Below are 13,789 nucleotides of genomic sequence, written 5' to 3' on the forward strand. Positions count from 1 at the left end.
ACGCTCACGAGGGTACCCAATATCTTCCAATAGTTCCCGCAAGAACCAGGTCCATGTTTCCCTGGTTTCAAACTCGCATACAGCATATGCTATTGGAAATATGTCATCATTTGCATCCCTTGCAACTACTGCATGCAACTGACCTCCCCACTTCCCCTTCAAGAAACAAGCATCTACACAGATCATCGGCCTACAGCCAGTGATAAGTCTTGAATTATTCGATTCAAGACCCCTTAAATTTCATTTGTTAGACCTAGTTCGTATTGTATATATAACGTTTTGTTGTAGTTTTGTTTTATGTCTTATTTTCAGGTCTTAGTTGAATAGACCTGAAAATACATCAAGAGTACTTTAGTCATTTTCCTGCAAGTTGAAGAATTGGCCAAGGCAGTTCGATCGATCGAAATAAAGTTGGATCGATCGAAAGTTAGATCGATCGAAATAAAAGTCGATCGATCGAATTCTCCGTCTTTCAGAAAATCAGATATTTCCAGATCTTTGCATTCTTTATGCAATTCAAATCATAAGTTGGATTTTGTGGACAGAAATGGACGCCGACCAACTCTGTTTGTGCAGCTAGGATTAACTCTTGATGGTCTTTTGTAAATCCAATTCTCTATATATATGAGATTAGGGATTTAGGTTAGAACATGCATCTTTTGGGGTTTATTCGGATTTGCTCAGGTGTATCACTTCAATTTCTTGTATTTTCATTTACTTAGATGCTACTCTCTGGACCGAAATCCAGAGAGTTTGTTTCCTTGTTGTTCTTCCTTTGTTCTTCATATTCTAGTTAGTTTTCTTCTTCCTTTTCTTGTATCCGAATTGTAGAAGTTTTAATTTATTGTTTTAGTTCATTTTCTTCTTGATTTCTTTACTGTTTTCATTTATTTCCATGCCTAGATTAGTTTAAATTCATGTCTAGCTAATTTAGTTCTTAGGGTTTGATCCTAATCCTATCCAAAACCATGTAGTGTTCTTGAGGTTCTTAGGATTTTCTTTAGATATTTGATGATTGTTGAGGGCTAGAGGATATCAAAACTCATGCTAAAAGGTTTTGATATCAATATTCCAATCCAATTATTTATGAAAAATAGATTAACTTGTCTATGAGTTTTTTCTTGAAGTCTTGAGTAAAACCAACATTCTTGGAAACAAGAATGATGTCTTTTGCAATGGTTCTATATGACTTGATGTATGACTACCTATTAGAGTCACTTTATAGGGTATGATAGGGAACACTGATCATTTCATACCTTTGGTAGTATAGAATGTCTTTCCATTGTAGTTTAATCTTTACATGAAATAGATTGGTGTGAAACTAGATACCTTATCATTGTGGCCTAGTTAGGGTTTTCATATATCTTGTATGCTTATTGGGATGAGTAGTAAGCTAGGGAGCATTAGTCACCCCACACCTTTGGTAGAGTAAATGTTTTTCAATTATAGTTAATCTTTACGTGGAGTAGATTAATGTAAAACTAGGTGCTTTATAACTACGTCTTAACGAAAGTATTTTCATGTTGAGGTCGTCGTAATGGTTGACGCCCATTACGCGCTCATATCAAGCATGTTAGGAAAGTCCATATAGACTTTAAGTATTGCATTGGTGGAGGATTGGATAAGATCAACACCCTAAGTTTTCTTTTAAGTTAATTTCATTTCCGCTTTCATTCTTTACTCACTTGTTGTAGCTTCAATTCTACAACCTTTACTTTTATTTTTGTTTTTAAGTTAAGTTAAATACGTTTCTTTCCATATTCCATTACGCAAAACAACCAATAATCTCTGTGGTTCGATCTCCCTTACTATAGTACAATCGATACGTACTATTGCGAGTGGTAAACTTATAAATTTAAAATCCACGTGTAGCCGGCGAGTCCCGAGCTATACTAGCCAGCCAAGAAGCCTTGCTTGCAAGCAGCCAACAAGACATACATCCGCTAGAAGAACACTCCATCCCGCTGAATGTACGCTGAGGAACCTTGATTCTAATGCAGTAATGCATTGGCGTACTCCCTGGTGTGCTTGTATTGCTCACCATCTATACCATCCAAGATCTCTAGTGCCTTTCTTTTTGCACGGTGGCAGCTCAATGGGTTCATCCCAACATGGTAATCCCTCCTGATCATCTCCCTCAGAGTTTTCGATTTCAAGTCTCTATTGTCCCGAAAACTGTCTAAGTATCTATTAGCAGCCCAAGGTATTGATGCCCGCTTGTTGTGTTAATGGCTGCCACAATTATGATTTGTGTGGAAGGTTTTGATCTGGAAGAATGATTTGCAGTTGGACCAGCTTGCGTGTATTCTCCATGGACAATTTTTCTTGCAAACTGCGGAGACCCGAGTCTTCTCATTTTGCTGGTATTTGTAGTCAAATGAATTTTGCACCGCAAACACTTGTAAGGCTTTCTTGAACTCAGTAGGGTTGCTGAACTTCAACCCAACTGATAATTGCACTTTTTCTTTAAGGTCCCACTTCGGCATCCACTCGGGATACCTTTTCACTCTTCTCGGATGATGTTCACCTTCATCATCCTCTTCGCTGCTCATACTGTCAAATGTCTCACTATTTGGGGACATGTCATCTGGGTCTTTTATTGCATCACATCCCTCCTTTGATGTAGATGGTTTATCCCATGACTGATACCATTTGCTAGTTTCTTCCCTTGCCTGCCATAAAACATTTTCTTCACTTTCAGTGAAGATGTCTTCTTCTTCTTCATCAATGACTTCAAAGTCACTCAACTCAAGGTCCTCATCATCATCCTCATCTTGAGGCTGCTGTTGTGCTGGCTGCTGTGCTGGCTGCCGAACTGACTGCCTCCGAGGTTCCCGGGTAGACTTCCGGACAGACTTCAAGGCAGGCTGCTATGCTGGCTGCCGGACTGACTGCCTCTGCGGTTTCCGAGTAGACTTCCGAACAGACTTCAGGGTAGGCTGCTGTGCATAATAGGCTACTCCTCTGGCTGTACAGTAGGCTGCTCCGTTGGCTGTGAACTGTGTTTTGGCACATCATCCTCAGAATATTGAATCTCCACCTCTGAAGGAGTTTGAGAGAGAAGCAACATTGGGGACACCACTTCAATCGGGACCGGTTCAACCACTTCATGGTCCACAAACACATGCAACCTCTTCCTGTGACCATTTATGATCCCAGTTATCATATTTTTATAATCTTTTTTTGAATTCAGACCGTGTATATCTTCGTTGCTTTGATTGTCGTACTTGTAGTACATTGTCGGTATGTCATTGTATCGGTACCCCCAAGTATCCTTCTAGTACATTTGTAATGTCCCAACTGGCAAACTTGTATGCATCCAATTGTTGAATTTTCATAATGTTCCCTCCTATATACTCCATCCTGTGTCCGGACAGAGACTCATGATGGTAAATGATTAGATCAAACATTGTATCCATTTCTGCACAAAGTACAAAAATTATGTTATGGACAATTGAAGCAGCACTAAGTTAACAAGTAATTAGCATACTTTTAATAGAATGTGTGGATGAGCATCCACTAAATTAATAGAATTTGTATTCTTGGGCACTTAACTCTAACAAACTGGACCTATTAACCAAAATATCAGTCATTCTTCACTAGTCACTTCTCATTATTTACTTCCCTTTCAGAAATATTGATAAAATTAAACAACTAAACTAAGAGTAATGAAGCATAAACTTGAAATCATTTTCACTCACAACAACAACAGTGTCTCCTCTGTTCCAAAAGAAAAAAAAAAAGCCAGATTGGGATGGGATTTGTCCTAAATAGCCTTTGTCAACCAATAATAACATGTGATATATATACTTTCTTTATTTTAATCTTAAGTGTAAAGTAATGGCAAGATTGTGATGCTAATCTAACACAGTGCATTGGGGACCATACGACATACAAATTCAAGACCTTTTATTATCTCTTATTCTAATCTAATACAGTGCACTGAGGACCACAAAACACATACGAATTCAAAACCTTTTAAGAAACATAATGTTAAACCTACCATACCAACATTGTCAGAACTAGCATCAATGAGTGGGGACCTTTTACAGTCTGAGGGTTACTGCATTCAACTTTTTGGAAGTTGGAAGACCTAAAAATTTGAAGCCCAGAACCCAATTCTTTACACATTGTTTCCAACAACATCCAGACAACAACATGACAGAAAATGCCAAAAGCTACAACCGACAAAAACACACAAAACATAGTGCATTGGGGACCCTTCATAAAGCTCGGCACTTTATGCTTTGCCCACAAAACCAAACTCATATATATATATATATAAAGTTACCTAACAACCAACCCCAACACAAAAGTTTATATATAAAGCTTCTTGGGTTTCCGCATATCACAAGCAAAGTTCACACAAAGCATCAAGAAATATCACATTCGGGTCTCAGAAATACCTTCTGTCTTTTGCTGGTACTCTGTCGCGAGTGGGTTCTGAGCAGGTTGGCCGAGTGGGTTCCGGGAGAAGGTTGGCCGAGTGGGTTCCGAGAAAGTCAAACTGCTGCCTCCGACAACAAATCCAGCCTAAATAGAACGGGGCGAGAAGGAACGAAAGAGATTTGGGGGAGAAAGACGAATTTGAGGATTTAGGGCTACAAATTATCGGAAGTTAAGAAAAATGGTACTTTCTGCATCAAAAAGAAATATCTTTACTCTGTGTTTTTTTGAAAAGTCCCAATTTTTTTGAAAATTCCCTCTTAAGTGATGTGGCAGTGGAGAGAGGCTAACGTGGATGTTTATCTCTGGCTGAGGTGTGCACAGAGACAGGTGTCGCGCATATATGCCGACACCTGTACAATGACGTGGGTGGACGTTAGTTTTGGACGGAAAATTAGACGGAGGTACCATTTCCGTCTTTTCATATACCACCGATACCAAATTTGATAAAAAGTGAAACTGAGGGGGCAAAAAATAAAGGTCGTAAAGCATAAGGGGCAAATATGTATTTAACCCTTCAATTAATAATAAAACTACATGACTCAATCAATTCTTGTTTCATCCCGCGTCACTTAGCCAAGGAGTTATATTTTAAAAGAGTCTTTTAGTGACGTTTAAAGCTTAAAAAACGTCACTAACCGTTTTATGACGTTTAGTTAGTGACGTTTGAACGCCACTAAAAGTTTTGTGTCGTTTCTATTCAAACGACACTAAAATTTAGTTTGGACAACACTATACTATAATTTCAAAAATAAAAATTTCTAAAACCTAACTCCTTAATTAAATTAAATACGCTAAATCCCTTTTAAGTTTTGATTCTGGATTGATTTTTTTTTTTTTTTTTTGGGTGATTGACCAAATAGGTAGGATTTATTAGAGAGGAAGGTTGGGTTGGTTTGTGATGAGTGCAATTGGGTAATTTGATAGTGATTAGTGGATGGAAATCTTAGAGTGAGAAAATGGGTTTAGAGAGAGAATGAAAGAAAAGATAAACAAAAAGAATATAAAGACAATAGCGGAATAATTAAATAAGAACAAAGATTTTACGTGGTTCGGTCTATAACTTACATTCACATGATAAAATAAAGCTCAAATGACTACATTATGTTTTTATTCCTTGATGTCCTTTTCTCAATATATACATTAGACTCTTATTTATAAGAGAGTTTGGGTAAATAAGTATAATAATTAAATCAATGAGATTTGATTGATTTGATTACCATCAAATCTAATTACAAACAAATTAATCAGATTTAATTGATTATATATATATAAGATAACAATAATTACAATAAATCTCTAAAATCAAATCTCCTAACATATGGAGAATATATTATTTAACAGAGAGTGAGGTTGAGAGAAAGGTGAGGTTGCAGGAGAGGGAAGGAGGCGTGGCGAAGAAGAAGATCAGGAAAAGAAAGGGGAAGAAAATAGAAAAAAGAAAGGGGCCGGGGAGATCGAGAAGAAGGGAGAAATGTAAAGGAAAAAAAAAAAATAGGGAAATTAATAAATAATTGAGGGATTTATAGTAAAGAAAGAAATTAAGGGGTATAAATTTTTAACACCTTTGCTCAATGATCCCACTTCCTTTTCGTGCCAGAAAATTAGGGGAGGGCTGTGTGCTTTGCGGTCTATTTGCATGAAGAGAGGTGTGAAGAAAAAGAAAGGAGATGAGTCCATTTTTATAAACGAGTGAGGGAGTTGGGATATGAATCTTCCCCTTTGTAATATGTATTTTTAAAAAATTAGTGTCGTTTAAACAGTAAACAACGCCATCTAGCATCATTTTGTACAAACGACACAAAAAAAAAAAAAAAAAAAAATACTAGAGACGGGTTTTGCTTTTGAAGTGTGTATTTCTTTTGCAGATGTGCCTTGGAATAAATGAAATTTGAAAGCTTAAATGTTACGTGAATGATTTTGCAAACACGCAACGTGATAGATTTTACTTTTTAGATTCTGAGAGAATTCAAAACATTTTTCAAACACATGGTTTGAAATTAATTCTGTTTTTCTTTATTAATTGATCACCCTTTAAATATGGGACTACATAAACTACATAATTCAAACTGAATCAAACTAAAAAACTTGGAGATAAACTTCTACAATAAACAATAGAAACACCATAGTACTATAAATAATTAAAAGACCGACTTAGATAGATAACTACAACTATCCTTATATAATTAAACTACTCGTACCCTAAAATAAGCTAAAACTAAAATAACTTCTTCATGAGATATTTTGTCTTGGTAAAGTCCTCTAGCATGCAAATTCTAATACCATAACATCAAATCTCAGCTTTATATACGTTACAAGCACAAACTCACTGAACTAGATGATCTAGGCGAGGGAAAGGCAGGAAGCATTTATGCAGTGGGTGGAATGTACAATTTTTTTTTTTTTTTTTTTTTGGGGGGTGGGGGAAGTATAAAGTGCGAAGAATTCATAAAAAGAGAGTAATGCTATATAATTAATACATGACTACCATATAATTTGATGTGATAGTAAAAATCAGTCATTAGATCAGCACTTGTAAAAAAAAAAATAATAATAATTAAGGGTTGATTCTTACTGTCACGTTATCCAAGTTGTATGATAATCGTATAGCAGTCTACTAAATAGTATTAGTCTGTCCAAAAACATACATATTCTAGTCTTATGGGAAAAGTACACAACTACCATTCAATTGTCAATGTGCCCTCCAAATTACCAATTGTGTCAATATTCCCCTTAAACTATCAAACAATGTCAATGTCTCCCCAATGACAAAAATAGCATTCATAAAATTATAAAAATTATTAAAATTATATAAAAACAAAACAAAAATTTATTTTTTAAAAAAATTAAAAAAATAAAAAAGTAATAAAAAAAATAAAAACCAAGGTTTTCCATTTTTTATTTTTTTAGTTTTAGATTTTGTTTTATATAATTTTCAGTTTGGGCTAGCTCCTTGGATTTTCATTTTTCTTATTCTTTTTTTTTTTTTTAGTTTTTTTTTTCGAATTCATAATGATATATTTGTCTTATTGAAACTTTTTAATGGTTATTTTTGTCTTTTTATTGACTTTAGGGGGGACATTATTGACATTTTTTTGGTAGTATAGGGAGACATTAATACAATTAGTAGTTTGTGAGGCACATTGACAATGAAGTGGTAGTTTGAGGAGGATACGTGTATTTTTCCCTATTCTTATATGGAACATGATTTAGAACATTTTGAAGGATTCCTAACCATTTTATTAATTAGCAAGTTAGCAACCAAGCAACTTTGAAAACTTTCTTGTAAAGGATATATATATATATATATATATATATATATATATATATATATATATATATGTGTGTGTGTGTGTGTGTGTGTGTGTGTGTGTGTGTGTGTGTGTGTGTGTGTGTACTGTTATATATATATATATGTGTGTGTGTGTGTGTGTGTGTGTGTGTGTACTGTTTTATTTAATCGATCAAAAATTTTCTAACTATTTCCACTTTCACATTTAATTCTGAGGTGTGTCTATGCATGAAATCTCCTCTTTTCCCATGATAATTGCTTCCAATTGCCTCCAAGGAGGCAAATCTCCTGCATGTACGTGTCTTTTGGCATCAATATGTACATCTGCTTAATAAGTTCCATTTGAGCAAGCTCTAAATTGTTTTATTCAGGACTGTTTCACTTCTTCATACAAGTTCAAAAAACAAAACAAAGAAGAGGCAAAGTCGACAATGATGATCAGGCCTTTTCAAACAAGCAACAACAAGAATAATGAAGCATCTTAAAGCAAGATGAAACCACTCTTTCAGCCACCGAATTTGATCGATCTTCTTGGGTTTGTAATCTACACATAGGGAACAGGTATCCTCTGCGTTTCAGGGCCTGCTACCATATCTTCCCAAAGCAGATTGGAGAGCTCCATTGTCAATTCCCCCACCTTCCCTGTTAGGAAATACCAAATATATATCAGAATTCCTTAGACAACATCTCATTCATCAGTAGCTAGCATTGTTGATCAAACACAACAGAACGTACAGCTAACTTTTTTTCAATTTTCTTTTTGTTTGATTCTATTCTTAATAGTTGATCATTACCCCCATTAGCTAACCTTCATAATTTCTTACCGTTTCCAATGGGTTGTTCATCCCACATGATGATTGGCAATATAGGCAGCGTGCTTCCAACAAACATCATTTCAGCAGCACCTTTGGCTTCCTCCACTGTTAAATTTGCAGTTCTCATGCCTTTTAGACGCCCTTGATCAACCAACTTGGGGACAAGTTCCATGAGCCTTTTCACAGTGCACCCAGTGAGGATCTTATCAAAGGAAGGCAAAAGAAGCTCCTTATCATGGTTTATAAAAGCAACATTCACATTTGGACCTTCAGCAATATAACCTTCCTCATCAAGCCAAATGGAAGCAGATGCTCCCTGCTCCTCAGCTTCCATCTTTGCAAGCACATTTGGAAGGTAGTTTACATTCTTCATTGTTGCAAATTCAGGCGACTTCATGGGGACAGTGGATGTTATCACTTTAACCCCTTCTTTGCACTGAGGGAAGTCGTCATCTATGACTACAGCATAGAATGCTGATGTTGGGCATGCCGTAGGTGAGAGCAAGAAATCCCCAGGGCCCGTACTTAACCAGTATCTCAGAGTTCCTTTCTTGCACTGAGATGCTGCACTCAGCTGAACAAGAATGCTTCGAAGAGCTGAGCGAGGGAATGGAGAGGAGATCTTTGCTTTTGAAGCTGATCTGAGGAAACGGTCCAAGTGAACATCCAGCTCATAAAGGTATCTGCCGGAATCAAATAAATCATCAATTACAGCCCCAACTGTACACATATCTGAATAAAAGAGATAACTAAAGTTTATTGAGAAGCTAGGAGTGTGACGTCACACATCGCCTCCGGAGTATAGAAATGAGAATGTACTTATATGTTGTTGGAAATAATTCCATTCAAACTAGTCCAAAAAATCATGAGCCTTCGGGTTAACATCAGCCCAAGAAGAAGAGACAGCATTACTCCAGATAAAGTTTCATCCCAGGTGGTAAATGTTAAGTAGCGAAGATAGCATAACTCCCGAGATAGCCCAATCCGGGGAGGTAGATACCAAGCAGCTATTCCTGAGGATAGCTAACAAGAGGTTTAGTCAGATTGGATCCTGGAAATGCAAACCTCTCGGGACTGAGGTTCAATTTAACTAGCAAAGGCTCGGGACAAGCCTGTCCCAAGAACTCAGATATTAACCGCATTCCAAGGAATCCAAATGAGAAGCCACGATATAAAGATAGATGTTACAGTTCAAAGATCTTGCCCAATCCCTGAAAATACGAGATTGAATTGAGATAAAGCCTGGATTTTCAGGAGAGGATCTCACTAGCTTGGAGGATAATGAGGAAGGATCCCGAGATTAAGGGAGAGAGGAGCCCGAGTTTGAGTCAAACTCTAGTTGCGCTCCCAATGCTCATCAGGCAGCCTATAAATAGGCCATACCCCAGATATAAAATAGAGATTGAACTTTTTAGAATTAAGCAGACTTTTTCTAATAGAAGCTAACGTAAGTATCAGAGCAAGACCCCCGGAAGGGTCTTTTAGTGTTTGTTCTTTTGCAGAGATATTGAGGGGCCTAAGGAACGTGCACTGTTCACGCCATACCGGAAACTGTATTAATATATGTATATTCGCACCCTTTTTGACACAACGCGTTTTAAAGCTGTGATGGTCATGAACCTATAAGAATTCCGTAGTTAAGGGTTCTTATGTGAGAGACAAGAGTGTTTGGTTCACAGAAGCTAATATCGAATAATATTGTGCCATATATTGAGGATGGGTTGTTACAAGAAATGCATTAGAAGTTGATGTAAATGTAGAAGATGACTATATCATGCTTACCCGTCTACTATAACAGCTGTGTCAAATACACCATGGCCCCGATGAACCATGTGATCATCTATTGGAATTACCATCATGGCAGGATCAAGAATAATTCCACCAAATATGCTGGAATACATTGCTGGGTATGGTTGCTTTTTCACTGAACTCCACTTCTCGTGCAGCTTTTCAATCAACTAATTGATGCAATAATATCAATGGAAAAGTATATTAATTTGTGACATTCAAAACAAGATGGATTAGATTGAAACTTGGCATATAAAAAGTTAGAGATACATTTCAAATCGATCAGATATATATTGGTCATTTCTAGAGTCCTCACCTCAGATGATGATGAGAAGACATGCACTTTAAATTCACTGCCATTTCCAACCTTCAAAGCATCTTCACGGGAAAATGGTATAAAAGCAACAACAAAATAGCAGCGCATTAACTCTAAGGATCATCACAATCAAAGAAATCAGAAATGACCCACAAAAAGAAAACAAGAAGAGAGTGAAACCTGATTTCAGATCAGAAGCAGAGCTACTATTTTCCATGGCTTTCAAGAGAGAGAAAAAAAAAAAAAAAATAGAGACTACAGCAGTGGTTCAGTGAGAAACAGAGGTGGTGGAGATATATATGAGAAGGGGATGAGATAACTCATGAGACGATATGGACTATGTTTGCTTGTCATTTGGGTAATAAAGTAATGACCATGAATAGAAAACTATGTAATGGAGGGGTACCACATTTGGCGTCAGCCGGCCGGTTGCAATTTGTTTTGAAGTGCTTTGTAGGCAATGGCGGACCTACATGGGGGCTAGGGGGCCCTGCCCCCCCAACCCCCAGAATTTTTCTCAAAAAAAAAAAAAAAAAAATTTCGAAAATAAATAAAATAAAATAAAATTTTGCCCTTAATTTTGTTTACTTTTTTAGGTTTGCCCCTCCAAATTTTTTTTCTTTCAATTTGGCCCTCTCATATTTGCAAGGCTGGGTCCGCCACTGTTTGTAGGCCAATACAAACTATAAACCAATAGAATTTGGTGACTTGACTTCTGTTATATATAGTTGTTGAATTTGAAAGGCTAACTGTTCGAATAGAAAATCTATAAAAATCTTTACGGGTGAGCTGTCCGAGACTTACTCGAATATTGTTAACAATTTGAGCAGAAAAAATAAAAGCTCTTATAAAACCAAGTAGGTGAGTTGCTCGATACCTGCTTGATAAATGAATCCTATAAGAGCCTTTTTTATATTTGCAGTCCAAATTACTAGCACCCGGACATCAAAATTGAATTTGAACCCTTTTTACTTAAGGTTACCCAACCCAAGTGGGAAAAAAGAGGTGAACATAGCTTTATTTCTTTTCCTTTTTAAGGGTAAAACATTCTAGGACGTTTATAGATGAAATTATTTTTAAAAATATTATTCAATTTTTGGTTGTTTTTTTACTTATTACCTTGAAAATGTTTCTATTTAAAGCATTTTTCATTGTTTGGTTTGCATGAAAAATATAAAATCATTTAGATCTAAAGTTTCAAACAAAGTTTACTTAAATAGCCTCAAAACTTTCTCATCCTGATCACCCACCTGAGCATACTTATGTACTATAAGAGTACTATAAGTTCTCTCTTGTGAAAATTGATCAAATTAAATTGAATGATTACCAAAATCTATCTTTGTGTGAATCAAATCAAGATTTTGGAGATCGGCCTTTCAAACTGAGTTAAAGTGAATCCCAAATTTTATTGCTCACCCAAATTAAATAATGTTTTCTTTTATGATTTAAGGGTGCGTTTAGTATTGCGATTTCACATACAAAAAATGTAATTTTAATCAAAATCGCAAAAAATAAATCGTTTTTAATTGCAATTTAAAAGCGCAAAAAAAAAAAAAAAATCTGTTTTTTAAATCACTAGCAAGTGATTTTTTTTTCCTTTTAATAAAAAAAATATATATATATTTTTTAAAGGCCAAACAGTTAACTAGATTTTTAAAAATCACGTTTTCAAATAGTACTTTTTAAAATTGCTACTTTGAAATAGCAAACCTAAACCGACCCTGAACGTGGTGGGTTGATCAACAAAAATACCGGAAAAACTGTCTCGTGTTTCAAACCGAGTTAGTGTGATATTTCACCCAAAACTAGAGTAAGAGTTATCTCAAAGTTAGAGTAAGAGTTATCTCTAAGTAGTTTATTTGTATTAGGAATTTCTTTTCTGATAAAGGTATGAGTTTATTTTTAATTCTATGTATTTGTAATTCTCTTATTTATATAAGTGAGTGATTAATAAAAAGTAAGCAGAATTAATCACAAGCATTGCGTTTGAAAAGGTCTAAATTTTCCAAAATTTAAGGTTTAAACTCTCTCCAAACCTAAAATCTATCCCGTTATGTGTTTGCGAAATTATTCACGAACAATTGCCCCCAAGTATGGCCAAGAGATATTAATAAATAAATAAAAGTATGGCCAAGAGATAAGACAAGTCTGGTTAGCATTTTTAGAAGCAAATGCTTTGTTCCTACTCCTTTTTGGCACTTTCTGGTTGGCATCTGTTTCCCACATTTGGGATAGATAACCATTGTCGGAACTGGTGCTCAAACTTTTTAAGTTTTATATATTTATATTTGTAATATATTTTTAATTTTTATTAAGAGTGACACGTGTCGTAATCTTATTGGCACTGACGTGGCACCTAATAGAATCTGTCAAAATTTTTAACGAAATTTGACTCCGGAGAGCGATTTGTCATTTAGGCCAACCAGATAGACCAATGGTTCAATTTTCCCAAAAGAATACGGTAGGTTCTATATTTGTATTGAAAAATTCAGGTGTCAAAATTTGGTTTTTGGATTGTATTGTTTAGGTTTGAGTTAAGGATTATTGGTCCAGGATAGGAAGAATTCAACTTTATGAATTCAGATCAACACAAATCTAGTCATAGTAAAACAACCATTCTATTGATTCCTAGATTGGATGAAGACAATTTTAATAGCGTTGAAAAGATTATTCAAATGTCTACAACTTTGTATTTCACAAAATATTTGCAATTCTAATATTTATTAGGTTAAAACGAGCTGTCCATAAAAGTCTAAAAAACTGGTACAAAATGCATCGCAAAGTGTTTTAATCCTAAACAAACTTGGCCTAAAAACCTATGTTTTCTCCATACCCATATAAGCCTAATGACCTACAACTTTCATTAGACTTGGAGACTATTTTTCATTTTTCTTGGAGACATGGACGGAATTAGTAATTTAACTTTAGGGGGATTTTTTTTTTTTTTAAAAAAAAAAAAAGGTGGCCAAAATAAGATTAAAAAAATAAGACCTAAAACGATTTTTTTTTTGAACAAATTTAAAATTAAAAAACATTTTTGAACAAATTTTTTTTGGAGGCCCCCACCAACCCCCTAGTTCCGTCTTTGCTGGGAGAGTCTCTAAAACCTCATAGCGTTAGAAATTATTTTCC

At 35.4% G+C, this 13,789-nt stretch overlaps 1 protein-coding gene across 1 annotated transcript; it reads right to left on the reverse strand.

Moving 5' to 3' along the window:
- Nucleotides 1–8,079: 8,079 nt before the first annotated feature.
- On the reverse strand, nucleotides 8,080–10,951 carry LOC133875942 (D-amino-acid transaminase, chloroplastic-like). Its single transcript, XM_062314223.1, has 5 exons — nucleotides 10,838–10,951; nucleotides 10,658–10,719; nucleotides 10,336–10,511; nucleotides 8,563–9,236; nucleotides 8,080–8,380 (listed from the first exon to the last, which is right to left on the reverse strand). Exons 1-5 carry the CDS (start codon nucleotides 10,872–10,874, stop codon nucleotides 8,283–8,285), a joined length of 1,047 nt encoding a protein of 348 aa, XP_062170207.1. The 5' UTR covers nucleotides 10,875–10,951; the 3' UTR covers nucleotides 8,080–8,282.
- Nucleotides 10,952–13,789: the final 2,838 nt, after the last annotated feature.

This window comes from Alnus glutinosa, chromosome 8, assembly GCF_958979055.1.
Source record: "Alnus glutinosa chromosome 8, dhAlnGlut1.1, whole genome shotgun sequence".
In the NCBI taxonomy this organism is placed as follows: Eukaryota; Viridiplantae; Streptophyta; class Magnoliopsida; order Fagales; family Betulaceae; genus Alnus; species Alnus glutinosa.